At 46.8% G+C, this 25,098-nt stretch overlaps 1 protein-coding gene across 1 annotated transcript; it reads right to left on the reverse strand.

The window, feature by feature from the left end:
* Positions 1-12,049: 12,049 nt before the first annotated feature.
* LOC146179018 (proteasome subunit alpha type-3-like) lies at positions 12,050-16,931 on the reverse strand. Its single transcript, XM_084579832.1, has 2 exons — positions 16,671-16,931; positions 12,050-12,556 (listed from the first exon to the last, which is right to left on the reverse strand). Exons 1-2 carry the CDS (start codon positions 16,929-16,931, stop codon positions 12,050-12,052), a joined length of 768 nt encoding a protein of 255 aa, XP_084435958.1.
* Between the last annotated feature and the right edge of the window lie 8,167 nt (positions 16,932-25,098).

Raw genomic sequence — 25,098 nt, forward strand, 5'->3', positions numbered from 1 at the left:
AGTGTTCACCCACGCGGACCTGCACTCACCTCATCGATGGCGAGGCTGAGCAATCAAGCTTCGGCGAAGCAGTTCTTAAACACGCGCCTAGTCACATGTTCAGTGCATGTTAAATAACTCAGTCTCGCGTATTAAGGCGAAACGCGCAAGTGAATGAGCTTGAACTAAGGGGGTCGAAGCTTCCGGAGCCCTCCGCTATGACTCGTCTCGGGTCAGGATCAGACTCGCAAGTAAACGATCTTGACTGTTGCAAGACAAAGGTCAAAATTTCCGCAGCCCTCCACTACGGCGTCTTTCAGCTCAAGGTGAGATGTGCAAATGAATGACCCTGGTAGTTCCATTGCACAGAGTAGAGGGCATGCTCTAAAATTTAAAGTTTCCGAATACACAGGTGCTCAAGCGCAGAACTCCTTGAAAAGAAAAAATCAATAAAGCCTCCTACTAACATTCGTCTTACCCGAGAACAAGGAATGATGGACAGCAGGAATGGAAGGAGCGATGGTACGAAGGTGCGAATCGCACTACACGGGTCTCCCGTTCGCGAACAACAGCAACAGGTGACGGATGAATCCATATTAAAAGCACTTCAAGCTTTAAAGTTAATATTCGATTAATATTCCGTTAATGATAACAAAATCACGCTTGGTTGATTTCATGATCCATATAGCTTGATGTTGAGAAGCCTTCATAGAAGAAATGTTTCGCCTCCACACAAACAAATTTATTCTCTTCAGATGCTGGCGCCTGCAAAAGAAAAACAATGTTCTTAACCTCCATATTTTAAACACAATCAGTCCAGCAAGATATCCCTGTTATTGTCCTTGGCGTGGAGCAAGCCCCGAAATCTGTCACCTCTAGGGAATACCAGGACAAACCTTATCAAAAGTTAATAGTGTCACACCCGACGCTCGAGCAGTAGAAGGCGGTCCTGACCAGCGGCAACCTGGACCTGCAAGCCTGGATCATCCAGCGGAGCCCTGGGCTATATAGAGGGCACCAAACACCTAGTTCCTGCTAATTATTAGCTTTAAGAAAAGTTTCTCTCTCTCTCTCTCTCTCTCTCTCTCTCTCTCTCTCTCTCTCTCTCTCTCTCTCTCTCTCTCTCTCTCTCTCTCTCTCTCTCCTGCATTCTTCGCCTCGACTTAAATTGTTCTTTTACTTATTCTATTTTTTTTTCTGATAATGTCAATTGACATTTCTAGAACTGTACTCATTCTGTAAATTTATGAGCACCGTTCGAAAGCGATATGTCGAGCCATTTAACGTTTCTGAGACAAGTTACGTTGCTTATCATGTGTGTTATATTGCTACGCATAGGAAGATGGCACTCGCACCGCGCCCGCCGGCCAATAAAACATATCTCATTATCATTACATCACGCCGTCTTGTCTCTACCATGTCGCCCTTTTACAACGCTTGGCACCGCAAAACAATGATTCTATAATAGTCATTGTTCTTACCAATTCATAAGTTAATCCCAAGCTCACTCATACGGAGGGACAATTTCACAATATTTTATCATTATACCTACACGTGGTGATCAAAGGTAAACATATTTCTTTAACGGTTATGTCTCTCAGTAACACATAAGCTAGATGTTCCACCATATGCTAATCTATTTTCTTTTCCGTAGCTTCATCGCTTCAACACTCTGCTGCTTCGAGCTGTACGCTGGGCACAATTATATTTGTCAACGCGTTTCGGCAGGAGGAGGGAGATAAAACAAAACTTTATCTAACAGTTGTCATTCTATGGTCAGTCACGTTCCCGTACAATTTTTTCGCCACACTCTCAACACTACCACCCGCTGTTACAACCATTATGACGCTCTTCTAAAGCACTATACTTAACCTGTAATTTTGACTCACTACTTCCTTACGTGTTTTTCAATTCTTAAACGTAATAACTGAAAGAATACCAAAGAAAAAACTTATTTTGCTTGGCAGCTGAGTTTTTAGCCACGCCTATTTAGTACGTTTTTCCTTTCATAGAATCATCAGCACAGGTTGCCCTTTAAACCTGCAGAGTACAGCTGGAAATCTTATAGGATTCGACACATCTGACTTCATCACTTTAATTCTGCTTTAGTGGGAAAAGGCTTCTTTATTCAGTGTGAGACGTAAAAACTACGGACTAGCAATAAGAAATATCTGACCCTGAGTGTATTTTTAATGCGCCATTCTTGTAGGAGTGAGCCCCTCACATCGAAAAATCTCCATTCCATTCCAGTAATCTGCTGTGTTCAGACGAACACCGCGACAGTATGCGCGTACAAGATACGCACGCTGGTGGATGACCACATTTGCTGCAAAAAAGCCACCTTGTGACCTCCACAGCCATCAGCAACCTTTGAACACGGAAGAAACAAAACAAATAAAAAAGTCAGCGCTCTAAAGGAACTGAAAACGAAACAACCAAACAATACAGACCAAGTAGCCGTCAAATATTACGCGAGCAGACTCATGAAATAAAATCCTCGCGTATCGTTTCCGACAAAATCTCCCATTTGTCGGCGAAGTCACGTCGGGAACCTTTTGTAGGAGGTAAGTGCACATTCGGTAGAGCGGCTTGCAGGCATGCTTGCAGAGGAGTCGGACGAGCCGCCGCACCTAGAGGACGCAGCGCCATCTCTGAAAAGCTCGCCGAACTTACGCGCGCGGAAATTGACCGAGGCAAATCGATATAGCTTTTAACCACGAGACGAAGCTCGCCGACTCTAGGATATGGCGCTTTCGCGTCGTGGTCAGAAAAGCTCATCACCACGGCTCCCAATCACCAGAACTGCAGCATTGATATTTTCCACGCTCTTCGGAAGATGATGATCATGATACACTTTTCTCTGATTTGTTCCTGTTCCTAAACTAAAACTGTTCCGATTTTCTGAATGTTCACTTTGTAACTCATCCTTTCAGTTCGCGAAAATATGTGTCCGCTGATGGGTGGTGGATGTGGGGAAGAAGCAGTAATTATCAAACTGTAAGGTTACCAAGAATGGAAACCGAATTTTCATCCTATATGTCACCGTAATGAAGGACTCCGAAGTAGTTTCGACCACTTGGAGTTCTTTAACGTGCATTGGCATTGCATAGCACACGGGGAGTCATGCATTTCGCTTCCATAAAAACACAGCTGCTGTGGCCGGGTTTCGATATCGTGTCTAGGGAGCCAGCTGGTCCCCAGTACTGTTTTTATTCCGGCGTACAAGGCCTTCGTGATGCACAATACTGCCTACCAAAGGAGACAACCTGCGTAGGGCAGTGTTATCACGTTATCGCCTGTTAAAAAAAAAAAAAAAATGAAAGACACCGAACATCAAGTCCTAATGTGGAATATGTCACTTATCTGCGCGCCATTTATTTAAGCCGCTCCGAAAATGAAAAGCCGTTTACTTGGCTATGTTGTAATTATTAATGCATTATATCTATTAGATTAATTAGATTTCTTGTGTAAAATTTTGAAGGCCCCGTTCTCTAAAAACTTGGTGAGCGAGAAATCACGACACGGCTCTGGCAGGTGGCATGGCCATGCTCAGTGCTTAGGCTTGTGTGGCGTCACGTGACATGGTCGAGTTGGCAGGCGCTGATCCAACCGATGGGATTGGCATGTTGAAATCGGAACGCAATCCTCCAGCACACTTGGATCCCGAGTTGGCCCTAAGGCCCCTCAGAGAGAGGAACCCTTTATTGATAAACAGGGAACTTAGCCGGCGTTAAGAATTCGCGGGGCTTCATCGCCGGCAGGCACGTCAACCAGGGCTTAGTAATCATAATAATAATATTTTATTATTTCCTCAGAAATGATAATAATGATAATAATAATGATGATAATAATAATAATAATAATAATAATAATAATAATAATAATAATAATAATAATAATAATAATAATAATAATAATAATAATAATAATAATAGATGGGATTGTGAGCTCAAAATGCATCTTTCAAGGAGGCTTGGATCTCGACACGCAGCCCCTAAGGTCACGCAGGTACGCTTGTAGTAGCCTCTATACTTGTAGGGCTTTGTTGGAATTCGCTCATCTTTATGGAATAAGAGGCAGAGGAGAAGCAGTATGGCGGGGAGGTTTACCAGCAGAGAGAACTGGTTTGTTGCCCTACGTGAATGAGAAATATAACCGCGGATGAATGTTGCTGCCAGAAACTTTCTTTTCTTCAGCGGACACGGGACAAGATTCTCCTGTCCACGGCGTAGAGGTCATCTTCAGGCAGTGTATTCGGGACATTCACAAACATAAAAAGAGAAAATGACGCCGTTGCAGATGTCGCACGCAGAGTTTTGAGCCATGCTGATGACAAAGGAGTAGTAGTTTGTAAAGGCAACATCAAGCCCCATAGGGGATGGGAATTCTCTAAACAAAATATATATATATATATATATATATATATATATATATATATATATATATATATATATATATATATATATATATATATCCCTAAACAGAAGAAAGAGGCAGAGGAACAGACATGCCATCTTCGTCCTTACGACCAACTCTTTCTTTGCATGGTGGTTCTGTGTGTGCTGGTTACAGGGGTCAAAGTAAACAAACATAGGCTACCAGTTTTTGCTTGTATGCGCAAATCGATTCGCGGCCGGTGGGGTGTGGAGAAAAGGCAGGAATGTGATGATGAAGGGATGCAGTTCTTTTAACGTGGACTGCGCGAATAGTACTTTTCCAAACTGAATCGAATATGAATAGTGTAGCATTGGTATACCTAACTCAGTGCGAAAGGAAGAGTGATAACGCCGAATTGAAAGCGAGTCAAATATTTTTGCTAGTATTCGGCACTTTTTAGAATAATCGTGCAAAGCGAGCAATGGTGCTCAACAATGGGACACGAGCGGTGGCGCAGCTGTACGGTAGTGACTTATAGAGCTAAAGCTTTATAGCAGATTCTATACGCAGGAGCCGCAATAACACGAATTCCGCACGTTAACTTTATAAACACATGGTTTAAATCTATTGAAGGAACATGCTTGCTCACTGATGTCGAAAAAGAATAACTGGAGCTCCAGGTTATGAGACGAGTAATAACTATAGCTACACATGAGCTCCGAGATTGGGAATCAAAGCAAGGTTACTAAACTTTCCTAAGTGTTGCCGCGTCGAACTTATACGCTGCCATATGAAAAGACTTTCAGCGGCAATGAACCCATCATCCTGCGCATACTGATCACTGCAGGATGGTAGGCAGCGTTATGTGAGCCCATTTTTCTAACATTCTGTGGATACGGCACATAGGCAGACCTCGTTTTAACATCCTAATAATTGGTTGGTTCACAGGAAGTGAAAGGCGCAGTATATGTCACACTAGCTCAGCGGACACCTGAACCGCGCCGTAAGGGAAGGGATGAAGTTGGGAGTGAAGGTGGAAAGAGGGAAAGGGGAGCCGTAGTGGAGGGCTGCATAGTAATTTCGACAACCTGGGGATCTTTAACGTGCGCTGACATCGCACAGCACACGGATGCCACTTCGTTTCGCCTCCATCGAAACGCAGCCGCCGTGGTCGGGTTCGAACCCGGGAACTCCGGCACAGTAGTCGGGCGTCTTACCACTGCACCACCCCGGCAGGGCAGACCTCGTTTTAACATCCTAATAATTGGTTGGTTCACCGGAAGTGAAAGGCGCAGTATCTGTCACACTAGCTCTGTGGACACCTAACCGCGCCATAAGGGAAGGGATGCAAGAAGGAGTGAAAGTGGAAAGACAGAAAGGGGAGTCGTAGTGGAGGGCTGCGGAGTAATTTCGACCACCTGGGGATCTTTAACGTGCGCTGACAACGCACACCACACGGACGCCACTTCGTTTCGCCTCCATCAAAACGCAGCCGCCGTGGTCGGGTTCGAACCCGGGAGCTCCGGCACTGTAGTCGGGCGTCTTACCACTGTACCACCCCGGCGGGGCTTTTAACATCTTGCCAATTACTACAAACTTTCATAACACACTCGATTCAGTTCGAATGATTTCCAAGATGTCTCTATTTGATGCGATCGAATAATTGAATACGGTTGGTTGGTTTGTGGGGTTTAACGTCCCAAAGCAACTCAGGCTATGAGAGACGCCGTAGTGGAGGACTCCGGAAATTTCGACCACCTGGGGTTCTTTAACGTGCACTGACATCGCACAGCACACGGGCGCTTTGCTTTTCGCCTGTATATCCGGTTCGCTATTCCAAAGTTACGAAAAATCGCGTGCCCCTACTTTTAACGCCTCTCCGGCGGTTAAGACGAAAGCCTTTCTAAGCTCTTGGTGAAAACCTGGAGACGGCGAGACTTGTCCATGAGATGTGTCAGTGAGATTGCGCGAGTGACAGATGCTGCGCCTTTGCTTTCATGTACACCAATTTTAGAACGCCGGTGAGCTTTGATGCGTTCAACGGAACGTTGGTTGTGTTGTTATGGCTGTCGGAAGAAGGAAAAGAAAATGCACGGGCCTGCTACTGGCTCTGTAGCTGAGCCACCTCTACATACATACATACATACATACATACATACATACATACATACATACATACATACATACATACATACATACATACATACATACATACATACATACATACATACATACATACATACATACATACATACATACATACATACATACATACATGCATACATGCATACATACATACATACATACATACATACATACATACATACATACATACATACATACATACATACATACATACATACATACATACATACATAAAGCAAGGCGTCCGTGTGCTGTGCGATGTCAGTGCACGTTAAAGAACCCCAGGTGGTCGAAATTTCCGGAGTCCTCCACTACGGCGTCTCTCATAGCCTGAGTTGCTTTGGGACGTTAAACCCCACAAACCAACCAACCAACCAACATACATACATACATACATACATACATACATACATACATACATACATACATACATACATACATACATACATACATACATACATACATACATACATACATACATACATACATACATACATACATACATACATACATAAAGCAAGGCGTCCGTGTGCTGTGCGATGTCAGTGCACGTTAAAGAACCCCAGGTGGTCGAAATTTCCGGAGTCCTCCACTACGGCGTCTCTCATAGCCTGAGTTGCTTTGGGACGTTAAACCCCACAAACCAACCAACCAACCAACATACATACATACATACATACATACATACATACATACATACATACATACATACATACATACATACATACATACATACATACATACATACATACATACATACATACATACATACATACATACATACATACATACATACATACATACATACATACATACATACATACATACATACATACATACATACATACATACATACATACATACATAGGTTGGTTGGTTGGTTTTGTGGTGTTTAACGTCCCAAAGCAACTCAGGCTATGAGAGACGCCGTAGTGGAGGACTCCGGAAATTTCGACCACCTGGGGTTCTTTAACGTTGTCACGAAATCGGCGCACATTTTTATCAAGCTGGCGCAGCGCGAGGCCCGTGCGGCGCTGCATGGAGAGGAAATCGAATTAAACACCATAATTAAGAGATGCACGAAGTGCGCTCTAGGACTCCCCATAACTACTTATAACGATTCTAGAGAAAATGGGGTTGCATAATGAGTGGAAAGAGCTAGCTGCGGCGGTCAGGCTGTCCCAGAGAGAGCGACTCGCAGGAACGGCGGCGGGTAGGCAAATCCTCGACTGGTTAAACCTACTAGCGGCCGGGGAAGGCGAAAGTGTCAGAGAAAGCATAGATCGAGAAATCAGAAAGCATCTATACGTGTCGCCCATACCGAAGAACATGCACCCCGTACACGACGAGGGGAGGAGGAAAAGCAGAGCTAAGCACCTCGCTAACGAATTGGGCAAACTCCCACCGGGATCAATCGCCTACACCGGTGCAGCGATCGGGAAAGAAAGCGACGTAACCTCGATCGCCCTATTAGACACCGGGATCGCCATAGGAATCGAAATAAACCGAGATCTACCGCCGGTAGAGGCGGAGGAGATTGCAATAACCATTGCCATTGCACGACCAGGCGTGAAACACGTCATCAACGATAGCAAAGCGGCGGTTAGGAATTTTAGCAAGGGTAGAGTCAGCAATCGTGCTGCAAAAATTCTGAACGAGTCGTCTCTCGCCAAAAGCGTGACCATAATCTGGACCCCAGCACACGCCGGTCTCTCCGGTAACGAGGCTGCCCACATGCTCGCCCGCTCCTTGCTACCTCGGGGTGCTGCGGATGCCTCCACAACATCATCTAAAAGCAAAGAATGTATTGGTACGTTTAGGGATGTAACCGACAACCTGAAGAAAGACCTTTTTTTTTTTTTACCTCTTTATTATTCCTCTCAGAATATGACGAAAAAAATGTAAAAGAAAGAGAGAGGGAGCCCGGACTAGCAAAGCTTTGCCAGGCTTAATCCAATTTAAGATAAAAGAAAAGGAGCTAAACGCCCAAAATAAAAAAAAAATAATAATTTAGATGAAAAAAAAAAACAGACATAAAAATGTAAAAAATGTACATTAAAGATACAAAAGGAAACAAAGATCACAACTGCCTAGTTACAATAGATAGATATATGAAATGGAAAAAGGATAAAGAAAGAAAGAAAAAGCGAAAGAAAAGCACAAAAATATAAAGAAGACCAGGAAAGAAGGAAGCAGAGAAGAAAATGTCCGTGGGTAGCCAGAAACTGCAAAAGAAGAGAGAACAGAAATATAAAAATTGTGCATTAAGGATTAGCCAATTCGCAAAAAATATAACTTTAAAGTTAATATGCGAAACACACTTCAGCCTAGAAAAAATAAATATATGTATATAAAGCGGTTACCAAAGTCTGCAATGAAATGAGAAAAAATAGTATTGAAAAACGTCGCGAATACGAAACTAATGGAGGCACAAAGAAACACAAAACAGCACGCATAAAATCCTTGACAGCTTGAGAAGACGTCCATTACTATGAAATTATAGAATAAAATTCTGTCCGAATCGGTTGGGAGAAAGCTGTGCATTACGTACACACAAAAAAGAAAAAAGAAACTGAATTCTGAAATCTGAAAATATAATATACCGGTCTATGGAAAATAATTAAGGTAACATGAAAATGGAAAATGCGGATAAATGTATACATAAAAATTGGCCACAAAGAGGTGAACAGAGAAAAGAAAAGTAATAGTAAGTACATTAGTAAATACCAAATGACTGATTTAAAAGGAAAATAAAACAGAAAAGAAAAAGACAGAAGAAAAATGTTATACAATACAGCTGATATCAGAAAATAGTCTAGTGCTGCATAAGAAAGAGGAAGACAGCAGATGCGCTGTAAAGGGCATGCCCATTAAGAGCCTTTGTCGATCTCTTGGGCTCAAGCCTTGGTGAAGAAAGGTGCGTGGTGTCGGTATGACACTTGCCACAATAAGGCAAATCCGACAGGCGGGAGTGACTCAGACCTCCACAACATATTCATGTATTGCTCAGGCAAGTGAACACAGTGCCTCATAAGAGCATAGCCGTTCGGCATGCTCTTATGGTTTCTGCACCGCTTGGGCGTTTAGCTCCTTTTCTTTTATCTTAAATTGGATTAAGCCTGGCAAAGCTTTGCTGGTCCGGGCTCCCTCTCTCTTTCTTTTACATTTTTTTCGTCATAGTCTGAGAGGAATAATAAAAAGGTAAAAAAAAAAAAAAAAAAGAAAGACCGGAGGATATATCCGCCACCAGATAGATCCCTGAGTAAAAAGGAATCATACGACTGGAGAAGACTCCAAGCTCGAAATTTCTTTTCGCCCCTGTGAAGGAGTTGGACGAGTTCCAGAGGGTGGAAGAGGGACGGTGCAGAAACCGAAATTTGTAAATTCTGCGGCCACGTGGCAACATTAGATCACATAATATGGAGATGCGTTTGTGCCCCAGGGCGCAACGCGATTAAAACTAGCGATGAATGGGAGATTACCTAAGAAGCTCCGACGAAAAAACTCAGCGATTCGCCGTCCGCCTGGCGGCCGAGGCTGAAGACCTCTTCTCCTAGACGGGGCCGGGTGTCCTCTGGCCGCGGTGCGACAGACTGCCTTCCCCGGACACCTGCGTGCGGACCCGGAGGTGGCTGCCACGCCATATTCGGCGGATATAATGTTCTTCCTCCTCCTCCTCCTTCCCAGCGCGAGAGAGCGCGTAGCTTTGTACGCGTTGCCGTCACCCTCTTTCCCATTGCCCGGGGATAACAGTGGTTCATCGGACTGGAATGTGCCAGACCTTTCGAGAACATTCTACGGGACCTAGCCAATGACGACGCGCGAATCGACGGAAGGAAGAGAGAGCGCTCTAATTAGCGAAATTAAGTGTGTGTGCGCGCTAGCTCTGGCGCGTGTTAACAGACAGACGCGGAGCACCCTATTTAAAGAGACCGCGTCGCTTGAGTCAGACAGTCAGTCAGTGGTTGCGGCGTGTTCGCCAGTGCTTCGACTAGACTCTCGGGGATCACTCGCTGCTGGCAAGCCCACGGACATGCGAGGGAGCGGCGCTCGTCTTGTATGGCGGCCACATCGTGACTCTCGAGGCGTTGGACTGCAACAGTGCCCGGTGAACAATTTGGTGTTTGTTTATGGTGACTCTCTCGTGTTTGATATGTATTGTAAAGCCTCTGTGTTTTTGAATCCCTCTGTAGTTACATGCTTAGCGTTTGTTATTCTGTGAACCTCTTGTATTTGCATTTCAAGAGTTTTTGTGTATTCCTCTGTATCCTCTCTTGCTGTGCATAAATTGTGTTTTGTTTGTTACTTCTGACTCCGATCCTTACTCTGGTTTCAACCGGCGACAGCTGGGCACCAAACGGCCACCCCCTTCTGTCACTACAAGGTAGTTGAATTCCGGCTGAGCTTGCCACGTAGGTCGAGGGCATCTGCGACCGGAACAGCTACCCCCACTCACTCTAAGGGTGTCTGGGAGTGTGCGCACCATTAAGGGCGCATCGTTAATAATCTTCATAATTAATAACGGGTGACAATTATTCTGGCGTCCTAGAATAATTGTCACCCGTTAATAATTGTGAGGACTTACGCACCCCCTGCCCCGAATCTCACAATAACACAAGCTGCCCATTGGCGCAAGCTACAAATGCGCAGAGCCCCATACCCCATCCTTCTCCACGCCCGCTTTCCTGACCAGTTTTCTTCTTCCTGCAAGCTATGTGGCAAACATGGCGACTTTCTACACACACTACTCACCTGCCCCTCATTCCCTCACCCTCATTCGCCAGAGGTGGCCCTAGATTACTGGGAGAGGCTGCTCTCCAGTACCTCCGATAAGGGCCAGCGAAAGATCATTACATGAGCTCTCATTCGGATAGCCTTTCAATGCCTTTCCTTTGCTTTGTAAGAGGGCCCTCCGTACATGGAGGGGGCTCGGAACTATTTGGGGCCGTGCGTTCTCCTCCACTATCTAGTGGCCGAATGCCTATTACAGAACTGACTTGCCTTTAGTGCAGATAGGTCTTCAATTTCGGGATTAGTCTTGGAAGCACATTGATGCTGGAGTTTAAGAGAAAACACCTTTTCAGCCCCACGAGTAGAACCCACAGAGGAGTTAATAGGCTCCTTCCAGTTGTCCAGCCAGCCATACTTCCAGTTATCCAGACAGCCAATCATTATTGGTGCGGCAGGGTGCATAAATATCTACACCAAAACGATACATACAAGGAAGCCCAAAGGACCTCTACTGTTCCTTCGTCAGTGGCCTTATAGATAGAAATTTTAATAAAAGTATATTAGCATAACCTACGCCTTTAAAAACCTGCGTTTTGCATTAAAACCTGAGCAAAGAATGGCCTCAAAATTGATGGACTCCCCAATAGAAGTAAATGCATCCCATTACAGTACTGAATCGCGAAATGGGAAAAATACAAGTGCAGGCCATTGAAAACTGCTTTTATTCGCACAAAGGTGGCCTTAAAAGCAGATTTAAGGGCTTACGACCAAGATGTTTGTTTTGCCGAACTTCTTCACCTCGTCTCCAAACCCCACTTCACATGTTGTCATCAGAGTCTGATTCTTCTTCGGCAACCGCACACTTTGCGTGTACTTCCGCTTCATGGTGAATTTCCCCGGGTACGAGCTCGTGCTTTCCGTCCGACTCCTTGCACACCCAGCTCAGCTCGAGCTCAAAGTTCTTGTCCTTGACATCGTCGTGGACAAGATAGATAATCCGCGATGCCTCCTTGATGAGCTGCCTGCAGTCCAGATCTTTCAGGCCGAGCTTTTCCATCTCTGTCTTCGCAGCCGGGCTAGCCTTGCCGATGGCGCATCCGAAGTAGCCCCAAGATGTGCCCGACGGGTCAATGCAGTACAACTTGGCTCCGTCGTGGGAGTCGTAGCTACCGAGGAGCATACTAGATCCGAAGGGACGGACAGCGCTGTACAGTGTATAAGCATGCATGTATAGGCCGACACGCTCCTTGAGGTAGCACAGGGGGATCGCCGAACCGTACTCGGAGCGGTAACTGGACGCCTCCGCACGCGCTGTCTCCACCACCTGCACAGAGGAAAGAGGTCTTGCTGATAACGTTAAAAAAATGGCTGAGGCTCAGCTTGGTTAAGCCTGGTCAGATGCGAAGCATATTGATTGCTAAACTCGGCTTTCCATGGTTGGACCCCCGTCTCTCCTCTGTCGTGACGTCAGCGTATCACGTGGTGTGACGTCACCATACCACGTGGTCCGCACGGTGTACAACCGCAGCCGACGGCGCGAGCCGGTCCCCCGTCTCTCCTCTGTCATGACGTCAGCGTATCACGTGGTGTGACGTCACCATACCACGTGGTCCGCACGGCGTGCAACCGCAGCCGACGGCGCGAGCTGGACCCCCGTCTCTCCTCTGTCGTGACGTCAGCGTATCACGTGGTGTGACGTAGCATTCCACATTCTTTGCAAGGCGTGTAACCGTCACGAAGGGCTGCGGTTTACCTCTAGCAATATGCTTCGCATAAAAAGAAATAAAAAGACGATAAAAAGAGATAAGACATGGCACTGGCACCTCCATCAACCAGGCGGATTCAAAGGTGACAATATTTATGTTGGTGAGGCCAGAACGAGGAACCAAAAAGGGAAGCAAATCTTAGTCCCCGAGGCTTAGGAGATTGCATTTCCATTACGACGCGGTTCAAGTGTGCACAGAGAAAGTGACAGATACTGCGCCTTTCTTTTCCTCTAAACTAAGTTAGTAGGTTGTGTAAAAAGTAAACAATGATAATTAGTGATTTTGGTAATGAATAGTAGCAATGAAATAATATTAAGTAAGCATTAATGATAGCAGCAAATAAAATTAGATTAAAAGTAAATATAAGGAAATAAAATGTAAATCATATGGAATAAAAGTAAACGCATATTACAAAGCAGAAAAAAGTAAAAATTACAAAAACGTCCAATCCGGTTTCTGCAGCGATCTCTAATTTTTTGTAGGAAAGAAGCATATGACCTACTCGCAGCCAGGCTCATTTGGGGTTAGGTCCACTGTAAGGACAGAACGGATTTCCATTGGCTTTATTATTCACAAGCTTGGCACCGTTCTGAACAAATATATCTGCTAGCAAAAAGCCCGATAAATATTTCCGGCGCCATTGTTACATCAGGTCAGTACAAATGTTCACAACGTTCTAGTACTATAAGCGTCACATACATTGCCTATCTTCAATGCTCATTTTAACGTGCACTATAACATCGCACAACCTTTGCGTTTCGCCTTCATTGAGACGCGGCCGCTGCGGTCGGGTTCCCACCTTGACACTCCGGATCAGTACAAAGGATACTGAAAACCTGTCTTACAGGCTGCTGATGAGCAGCGATACCCATGCAGCGTGTCAACATCGAAGTCTGTTTAGAGCGCTGGTGCCGGTCAGGTGTTGTTGCGACTGAAGGAAGAAGGAAAAGAAAGTGCACGGACCTGCTACTTGTAACCGAGCCGCCACCGCTGCCTCGTGCGGAAAGAAGAAAAAATAGTGAAGAAAACAAAATTACCAGTTCAACGCTGTTGAACCAAATGTTGAGCGAGAGCGTTAGCTGCTGTTGACCGAGCATTCTTCTCTTTTATTGCGAAAGCAATACTGCTAGCACTTCGAGCCTTTGGCGTGTCGTGGCGCCTCCATACATGACCTTTCACGTGACCGTGTGACGCCACGCCAGACCGAGAGACGGGGCCCCAGCTCGCGCCATCGGATGGTGGCGCTATAGGGCTCTAGAAGATTTGCGGTGAGTCTTTACAGGAGCCGCAGCGGTGACGTCACGCCATTTTCACGTGACCGTGTGACGGGGCCCCAGCTCGCGCCATCAGATGGTGGCGGCGAGTCCATACACGGCACTGTGTCGCAGCCGAGAGAGGGCGCTCGCTCTTTGTGACGTCACGCTAGGATGATAAATGGGGCTGTGGGCTCCCTTAGGCCTGCGTGCCGGGGGGGTCCAAAAAGGAGTCATTTCGGTGGAAATCAAACTGTTTTTATGATGATGATGATGGGGCTTTGGCGGCTCGGCTCATCGCAGTAGTCGGGGCGCAGCCTTACGGTATGTCAGATAATGCGTATAAGGCGTATAAGGCCCATTTAAATGGGCAAACAAGATGTGATTTAAGCTACTAGAAACAACCAACAGCAGCATCCGTGCTTTCGCATTACTCCAATGTAGATTCTGCAGTGCTCTAATTTCTTCCTCAAAAGCCCCGCATTAACCAAGCCGTATGAACGTTCCTTAGTGGCCTATAGGGGTGAATGTCAATTAGGTAGGTCACCGCCACTTGCGGCGGGGGCTAGCCTGCCACCGAATTTTTATCTGTTCTAGGCCGTCATTGCACCCGCCACCGCTTCGGTGGTGGACGACGGCTGTTGCGGCGCGCGTCTTTCTCTCCCTCTTCTTTTTGTTTCTCTCTATTTTCTTTTCTGTCCCCACGAGGCAGCGGAGGTGGCTCACCTACAGAGCCAGTAGCAGGCCCGTGCATTTTCTTTTCCATCTTCCTATAGCCACAATAACAACATCGCACACCACACGGGCCGTTGGTTGGTTGGTTCATAGGAAGGGAAAGGCGCAGTATCTGTCACACTTGCTCTGTGGACACCTGAACCGCGCCGTAAGGGAGGGGATGAAGGTGGGAGTGAAAGTGGATAGAGAGAAAGGGGGGTCGTGGTGGAGGGCTACGGAGTAATTTCGACCACCTGGGGATCTTTAACGTGCGCTGACATCGCACAGCACACGGACGTCACTTCGTTTCGCCTTCATCGAAACGCAGCCGCCGAGGCCGGGATTCGATCCCGGGAACTCCGGCACAGTAGTCGGGCGTCTTACCACTGCACCACCCCGGCGGGGCCCACACGGGCCGTACAAATTGGATTTGAGGAAAGTAGAGGTCCGTAACTGGTTGACCCACAGTTACCACGTTGACCTCACCGTGGGGGCTGCCTCTCTTCCTTCTTTCGCTCCCTCCTTCCTTCCTTACGGCGCTGTTATAAGGTGTACATCGATATGAGGGTTGGAGCGTCCTTTTTCTTCCTCAAAACCAATTTTCAAGCCATTTTTTTTGTTTCAACATTTGTCTTGAGGTTGCACATACGAAAATTATGCGATGCAGACATACGAAAATTAAAACGAAGCAGGAACCAAGTGTGCTGCTCGAAGATGTGCTTGACTGTGCGGCCACACATTATGCGCACAAAACTGTCTATAGTACGATCATGGTATTTGCTAATACAAGATTTGAACGAATTAATTGGGGTATTTGAAAAATATACAAATATAGCGCGGCGAACGCGCAGTCCCGAACGGAGGCATCGAATTCACAACATGGCACCGCCACCACTGAGGATGTGTTTAACCATCTTGCTCTTTTCACCGCCGCCGATACCGCAGGAGTGCGACTGCTCGACACTGCTTCTAATATCTCGGAATGCGCTGTGCCAGCCATTTTCGGTTGAGGCGAAACGCAGAGAGCATCCATGTACTACATATCGGTCAGTGCCCCGCCGCGGTGGCGCAGTGGTTACGACGCCCGACTACTCTATACCGGAATACCGGGGTTCTACCCCAATCAAACTGACAACAGCCCCATGCCGTTCCGTATTACGCAGTATGGTACGGAGAAATTACTGAGAGGCAGGCACGAGAGTTCGCCATCAGGAACACACTCCCAAATTCCAGCCTAGCTTAAGCGCCGCAACCATACCGTACCGCATCCTCGCTGCGGTGGCTCATCAGTAGTTAGGACGCTTGACTACTGAGCCGGGGGATCCAACTCCCGGTGTCCACTCAACGCCGCGCCAGAATAACATCGTCCTCCCGCCACTGCTTACCGCAACCATACCGTACCGCATCCTCGCTGCGGTGGCTCATCAGTATAGTTAGGACGCTCGACTACTGAGCCGGGGTATCCGAGCTGGATCCCGATGCGGAAGTCGATCGCGTTTCGTTCAAAGCAAAATGCAAGAAGCCCATGTACTGTGCGACGTTATTCACGTTATTCCACGTGAATAACCCCAAATGGTCGAACCTATCCGAATCCTTGTACTACGGCGTCTCTCATAACATAGGAACGTGAAACTCCACAGTCAAACCAAACCAAATCGTCGCCATAATAGGCCTAGATCCAACTCTCCGCGCGGTCAACACTCACCTGCTTGGCGTCAGCGAGAAGCCCCGCGACGGCAGCTCCGACGTGGTTGTCGATCGTGAATATGCGTCGATTGGCTCCGGGTTCGAATAGCTTAGAGGTGACGAGATTTTCCACTGCGAAAACGACTCCGTCCCGACCTCGTATAGCCAAGGCCGTTCCACTGTTCTCGATCGCCTTCTGCGCGTACTCCACCTGGAACACACGACCGTCTGGCGAGAACTGCGACGCCGAAAGGTCGTAGCCCGTGCCAATGGAACTCATGGTGGCTGACTAACAGTGATGTCTGCGATATGGCAAAGAGGTGTTCGAAACAGCTCGCGCGCCACAATTGCAATTATTGCGGAATCACGATTGATGCTGTTGACACTGTTTGCTCTCGGTTTCCGAGAGCAGCATGAGTAAAAAAAATAGTTTTGAATGCTTAAAAATATGTTCAGAATAAAAAATATCTGTGTGCAGTGAAAAATATTCCTTTGACCTGTCAGCGTCACAGCTGCTGTTGGTTGGAATTGTTGAGACGAAACCATTTCATGGTTTCTTTGTTGTGCCAACGTCATTTTGGCCTACTGAAACTATACTCACTAGTTTGAACGTATTCCTTTATTCACGTCATTGGCCACCCAATGGGTCATACCAGTACCATCATTCGGCTCGGCTAGATGACGATACGTTGTAAGGATGCCATTTTAAGGCCAGTTAGTCTTAAAATGGGAGCACCCAATTAGGGTCATCATCATCATCTGGTGGCTCTAATGATGCTGATAGCATCAACATCTGTTCCAAAGGCAGGCGTGGGCTGTTTAAAAAAGAGAAAAATCCTTTAATGAACCAGAGAATTTACCTGGCGTAAAGAAATTCCTGGCATGCTACTCTGCGTGGTAAAGAGAATTGGAGAAAGAAAGACAGAAGAAAAGTGATGCAGAAAATGTGAAATAAAATAAGCAAAGAAGGGGAGAAAGTAAGATGGGGCTATTTAAACGCGTACTATGGTGCTGGTTTAGTTTGGTTTGTGGGGTTTAACGTCCCAAAGCACCTCAGGCTATGAGAGACGCCGTGGTGGAGGACTCCGGTAATTTCGACCATCTGGGGTTCTTTAACGTGCACTGACATCGCACAGCACATGGGCGCCTTGCTTTTCGCCTGCATCGAAAAGCTGCCGCCGAGGCCGGGATTCGATCCCGCGCCCTTGGAGGAGGAGGAGGAAAAACATTTATTATATAAACTTCCTTTTCTTCCTGAGTGGAGCCAGGGCTCCATGTGCCGCCTCAATCCTGCAGGCCCGCCAGAACAGATGTCGCTGGTCTTGCGGGTTGTTGCGAATAAAACGGTCTCAGAAAGAATAAATACAAATCAGTCCATAAGCCCATGGGCCACGGCAATCCTCTCGGCCCGATCGATTAGCCGGCGTTGTTCGTTCAGCTCCGTGCGGGACAAGGCATCTTCCCAAGATGAGAGGGTGGGGTGAGGTGCAGGTGGAATGCCGCCGGGTGGCTTTGGGCAGGCCCAAACAGAATGATATAGTGTAGGTCGGTGTTGTTGGAAGGTGGGAAGAACAAATGTTTGTGGTACAAATTTGTATACGTGTGAGTCTGCAGTTGTCGCCATGCCACAGCTTCGGCCTTGGTGAGTGTTGGGTGCGGCGGTGGCAGAGTTCTTCTTTGTGTACGGTAATATAGTGTAATGTGGGTGCAAGACTGTAGAACTGTGCTGGCGTCCTCTGTGTCTACTTCCCCCTCCGCTTCCGTTGACAGCGCCCAGAAGGTTGCTGCTCGGGCGAGCGCGTGCGCACTCTCGTTGCTAGGAAGGGAGGAGTGACCAGGAGTCCAAACAATTTTAACAATGGGAAAGGTATCATAGATTATAGGTGAGAGCACGCGTGAAGCCTCGAAAGATAATGTATTCTTCGCGAAGGCGCGACACGCAGCTTGTGAATCTGTGATTATTGTGTATGTCGGACTGGTGGGACGTTTGTAACATGTGTCCATGTGGTGTATGAAGGTGAGTGCTACCGCTATGGCAGTCTCCTCAGCCGTCGTGTTCGAGTTCCTGCCACGAACGGAGCCCGTAATCTTAATTGAGCCGTTGGCGTCCGTAACAGCTAGCGCCATAGCGTCTGTGCCCGATGGATATCTCGCCGCGTCGACATATAAAACAGTTTAGACACCTCTGTACTGGTGCAGGAGTGCCTTGACTCTAGCGGTCCTACAACCAGTGTGGAGTGCGGGGTCCATATTCTTTGGGATTGGCGCGACCCTGATCTTAGTTGTAGCTGCCAGTTTGGGCGAGAGGCATGATACCTCTGTTGCAGCGGTGTTGTCGGCTCCGGGTAGCCTAGTCTACGGAGAACAGTCCGGCCCACTCTAGTGTCTCGAAGGCGCGTGAGTTGGCCATTCCTTTGGGCTTCTATCAGCTCTTCTGCGGTGTTGTGGAGGCCAAGCTGAAGCAGGCGATGCGTCGAGGTGTACGGGGGGAAGTCCGAGGGCTGTCTTTACTGCCGATCGTAGAAAGATGTTCAGATGATTGAGTTCAGTTCGATTGAACTTGTGATAAGGGGCGTGAAACGTCATACGGCTGATTAATAGCGCCTGCACGATTCGCATGGTATCCCTTTCCTTGAGCCCCCCACGTCTGTTGGAAATACGGCGGATCAAGTGCGCCACCTGCGCGAATTGCTTCTTCAGCAGCTGTATAGTGTAGGTCGCTCTGCCGTTGCTCTGCAGATACAGGCCCAGTACGCTTAGTCGATCCACTCTAAGGATGGGAATTCCTTCGAGATGCAAGTCGATTTCCCGGTCTACTACTTGGGTCCTCGCTCGTGCACGAATCACAAGCAGTTTTGATTTCTCAGGCGCGCATGTAAGCCCGCGCTCAGTTGCGTACTGCTGTGTCATCTAAATTGCTTCTTGAAGGCGGTCTTGGATGTGGCCGTCAGAGCCTTTGGTGATCCATAACGGGATGTCATCAGCATAGAGCGCTTGCCAGCTACCGGTGGTTGTACCTGTTGTAAGCCGCCATTGCACCCGCCGCCGTTTCAGTGGCGGACGATGACTGTGGTGACGCACGTCTTTCTCTCTCCCTTTCTTTAATTTCTCCTCTGTCCGCACGAGACAGCGGACATGGCTTAGCTGTAGAGCCAGCAGCATTACGTGCATTTTCTTTTCATTCTTCCTACAGTAGCAAAAACAATAACTGATATCGCACAGCACACGAATGCCTGTCCGTTTCGCCGCCATCGAAACGCAGCCGCCGGCGGTCAGGTTTGAATCCTTGCACTCCGCTGCAGTAGCCAGGGCCCAGTTTAATTAAATTAAATTTATGTGTTTACAGGAAAGAAAAGACATCTGACACAAGTTTTGTGGACATCTGAACCACGCTATAAGGAAAGCTAAAAGGAAAAACTGAAAGACGCAGGACTTCCATCCCGGTGGACACTTCAAATGTCCTTGGGCGCCCACCCACAACACTGCTGCTGGATAAGCGCATGCGTCAGCAAGCGCCTTCACTACGTGTTGGTTCGGTTTTGTTTCGTGACGCAAAACTGAAACTTCCAGGGAGTCGACTGAAAAGGTGCAAAACATCTCATTTCTCACTGGACACCTTAATTGCGCCGTTTGAGCATACAGGTCCGGAAGCAAGAGTGAGACGCCCTTGAGCGCGGTACGCCTTTCCTCTTTCCTTCAGTTCATACAGTCCCGACAACCCTTCGCGGTGACTCAGTGGTCAAGACGCTCGCTGCTGATCCGGAATTCCGGGTTGGAACCCAAGGATGGCCACGTTTCGATCGAGGCCACACTAAGGCGTCCGTGTGCTGTGCGATGTTGTTGTTGTTGTTGTGGTTGTGGCTATAGTGTACTAACACTATTGTTGTGGCTGTAGGAAGAAGGAAAAGAAAATGCACGGGCCTGCTACTGGCTCTGCAGCTGAGTCAACTCCGCTGCCTCGGGCGGACAGAAGAGAGAAAAAGTAGAGAAGAAAAAGAAGAGGGAGAGAAAGACGCGCGCCGCAGCAACAGCCGTCGTCCACCACCGAAGCGGTGGCGGGTGCAATGACGGCCTACAACAGATAAAAATTCGATGGCAAGCTAGCCCCCACCGCAAGCGGCGGTGACCTACCTGTCCCAGCCCCATCAGGGCCAGGATCAGCCACCCTCCACGATGTGATGTGCGCATTGAAATTCCCTAGGTGGTCGAAATTACTCCGAAGCCCTTTACTACGGCACCTCTTTTAACTCCGCTTTCACTCCTAACTTCCTCCTTTCGCCGGCTCAGATGTCCGGGAAGTGTTTAGATACAGCGCGCCTTCATTTCCTAGAGAGGAACCGGTTAATTTACTATCGAGAATGAGAAGGTGGACCAGGTGGTGGACTCCATTGTATGGGTGGTCACGTGGTAGGTAAGAAATTATTTGCAATGCTAAAGCTATGATAACGTGACTTGGTCACCATCTTGAATCAGAGAGTGACAAAGAAACAAACGAGGAACCAGCAAATGCTAAGTTGTAACATAAAGGCATAATTCAACAGGCGAGATTTCTTTTTCTGCGTTTTACGCATAAACACTGTTTTATCACAATAGCTAACGCTCTCAAAGCCACTAAAAATGGAAGATTTAATAGTCACACAATGGCATATATAAAGCTCGTTCCATCGGAAACCCGCCACCGTAGACGGCATTCGGGAAAAATCCCGATTGGTCGACAGGGTCACAGGCGTCGCAACCACCACCTTGCGCGGGAATTTCAGACACTCCACATTTAAATAAAGCTAACTTCGGAATACTGTTCCCAGTGATTCCGTTTGTACCCAAAGTCGAAGCATGTACTAACTGCAGAAGGGTCGGACACCGTAGAGACGTATGCCCGGAGCCCTGGAAGAATTTCTGCCCCTACTGCGGAGAACCGCATTCGATGGAAACAAAATGCATTCCGGTCTGCATCATCTGCGGCGGAAAACATCAAACGGGAGATCGCGAGTGTAAGAAAAGATTCGAAAGGAATCCGAGACACTACTGGAACAGGAAAAAAAGGCAATCCAGATCCACTGCCAAGAGCGACACGAAGTCACCGAGGAACCGTTCAGATTCGTTCCCATCTCTGGACCGAAACGGATCAACTAGCAACAGAGGCCGCAGCAACAGCAGCAGCAGCCACCGCGAAAGGACGCCTAGCCCGGGGGCGAGCATCCTCAAACAGGTGAGCTGGGCAAATACGACCTCCCACAGTCAGTCAAACCAAAACCTAGCGCAAGAGCTGCAGGTCCTCCATTCTAAATTTAATGAACTTTCAAAGAAAATGAGCATAATTGAAAAAGAAAATAAACGACTCAAAAAAGAAAACGACGATCTTAGGAACGCTATGCAACAAAAAGGAAAGGCGTCTCAAAACACAAACGCGTCAGAGGAAACGATAACTCCAGTTCCCACTACGGAACAAGAGGGTCCAAACCCTAGAAAGAAACGAGCAGTAGCTGGTCGCCAGCCCACTCTCGCGGAAACTGTTGAGCAACCCACACTTCAGAGTAGTCAGCGCTCTGAGAAACTAGAGGCAGTAACAAATAACCGCTTTTAAAAGTTAGATGTAAAACTCGAGTCCATAATAACCACGCAAAAAGACTTCAACCAAAAATTCGCCATTATAGACAACATCCTGCAAGATATTCTCCTAAGAATTCCCCCAAAAGTTCAGGGGCAAACACCAGAGTTACAACAGCCTCATGGCCCCGCCTAACTATATAAGGGTATGGCAGTGGAACTGCCGATCATTTCTCAAAAAGAAAGGCGAGTTACTTTTTCACATGCAAAAGACAGAGAAAACGCCAGATATTATCGCACTACAAGAATGCAAGTGCGATCGACCGAAGCTGCCGGGCTTTAGGGTCTTCAAACCGCTCCACGTCCAAAAGGACCCGTATACCGCTACGCTAGTCCACAGAAATTTAACGATCATAAACCAAGAGCTCGAAAACGTGGATATTGACTGCATACTGCTAAAAATTATCCCTTCGAAAAGGAACAAGGCGCCTTTATTCGTGCTTAATCTATACAGTAACCCAAGAGCTGGCTATCCACCAATTCAGAGAATCATCGTTCAAGCCCTTAACATAGCCAAACACAACCCCTTAATCGTGGTGGGAGACTTTAATGCTCCCCATGTAGAATGGGGGCACGCCAATACCACAGCTAAAGGGAAATCCTTAATGAACCTCCTCCAGCAACGAGGTTTCACACAATATAGAAATCCCCTACAGCCTACTAGGATTGGAAACAGCGTCAAGAGAGACACGTGTCCGGACATTACAGCCGGAAAAAACCTACCGAATGTTAGATGGTCTAACACTAGGCAAAATTTAGGAAGTTACCACTACATCATCGAATCGGAAATTCAGATTGGAAGTTTCAAAGGTCGACCTAAAAAGCATAAAATCACAGATTGGGACAAATTCAGAGAGCATAGGAATAACTGCGATTCTGATTCTATAAGTGACATCCAGGAATGGAGATCCAATCTCCTAAAGGATGTAAGGTACGGCCACGACAGAAATAGAAAATGAACTCGAAGTAAGCAACATTGACAATCGCTTACTTCACATGTGGGAAGCTAGGCACAGTATGGAAAAGAGATGGGCTATGCAAAAACACAACAAAAGGCTTAGGGTCAAAATAGCCAACCTAAACAAGAAAATTCAAGATCACGCGTCCCAGTTGGCTCAGCAACAGTGGCATCAAATATGCGACAACTTTAATGGAAACATGGGTACGCGAGATGCATGAAATTTACTGCGACATCTTCTCGATCCCGAATCCAGCAAAGGAGTTAAGAAGCAGGATATACAAAGACTCTCACGTTAATGACCTCACGAACGAAGAAATCATTAACGCTCTTAAGGCTCGCTATTTCAACATCTCTCGTGAAAAGAACCCCTTCCGGAATATAAAGGCAACCCGAACCCTCAAATAGACTCCAACATAACGGAAGCGGAAGTTCGAGCAGCTATTCATAAAATCCGCACGCCCTCGGCACCCGGCGCGGATGGGGTCACAAATACTATGCTGAGAAACCTAGATGAAAACTCCATTTCCCAACTTACCAACTTCGCCAACGAATGTTGGAATAAAGGATCCTTACTGAAAACTTGGAAGCACGCCAAGGTAACCTTTATTCAGAAACCAGGGAAAAAACTTTCAATAGAAAACCTGAGACCGATATCTCTCACCTCGTGCCTAGGTAAATTATTCGAGCACGTAGCCCTGGCAAGGCTTCAGTCGTACATGGACGAGTGGGTTCTGTACCCTCATACTATGTTGAGATTCAGGCCCCTTTTATCCACACAGGACACAATGTTAAGGATTAAGCACGAAATCTTGGCACCTGAGATGAATAACAGGTTAAGAGCCATATTAGCTCTTGACCTTACAAAAGCCTTCGATAATGTGAACCACAAAGCTATCATGGGTGCTCTATCCGAGCTGCAGGTGGGCCCCAGGATGTATAATTATATCAAGGCCTTCTTAACAGGTAGGACAGCAGAAATTCAATTAGGATCTATACATTCCAACAAATTCCAACAAGGGGACAGGGACACGCCGCAAGGCTCAGTACTGTCCCCATTTCTCTTTAATATCACTTTAATAAATTTGGCACGCAAATCGGAACAAATCCCAGATCTAGAGCACTCTATGCCGACGATATTATTCTATGGACAACGAAGGGTCACGCCGGCACAATTGAGGACACGCTGCAGCAAGCAGCAGATGCGGTAGTGGAGGAGACGGAGAAAATTGACTTGGAATGCTCATCTCAAAAATCGGAACTTTTAGTCATGAAACCAAAATGATATACAAGAAAACATTAACACAAACATCAATATATACATGGATGGTTTCACTATCGCAAGAGTAGAAAAGTTACACATATATGGGTATGTACATTCCATCAAATGGCAAAAACACGGATTTAATCCAAAAACTCCGAACGATAAGTAATCAAACATCTCGCATTATTCGGAGGATATCAAACAAAGAAAGAGGGATGAAAGAAAAAGAGACACTAAAACTTGTGCAAGCATTCGTTCTCAGCCGCATTATATATTCCACGCCCTACTTATTCCTACAGGCCAAGGAAACCCATACAAAATCTTTCTATGGTCAACTATAGGAAATCCTTTGTATGGTTGGCCATAGAAATTTGTCCCAAATATCTATAGCCGCTTCTATGGCTGTCTTTAGGTTTTTCTATAGTCTGTTCTATATAAGTCTTTAACCTGTTCTATGGATTTATGGCTCCCTATTTACTGCAGTCTTTAGCATTTTTTATGGTCAGGTATAAACTTTTATGGTCAGCTATAGAAAATCCTTTGTATAGTAGGCTACAGACATTTGGCCCAAAAAGCTATAGCCGTTCCTATGGTAGTCTTTAGGTTTTTCTATAATCT

The sequence above is a fragment of the Amblyomma maculatum genome, chromosome 9 (genome assembly GCF_055883805.1).
Source record: "Amblyomma maculatum isolate TAMU_Amacu chromosome 9, ASM5588380v1, whole genome shotgun sequence".
NCBI classification, from domain to species: Eukaryota; Metazoa; Arthropoda; class Arachnida; order Ixodida; family Ixodidae; genus Amblyomma; species Amblyomma maculatum.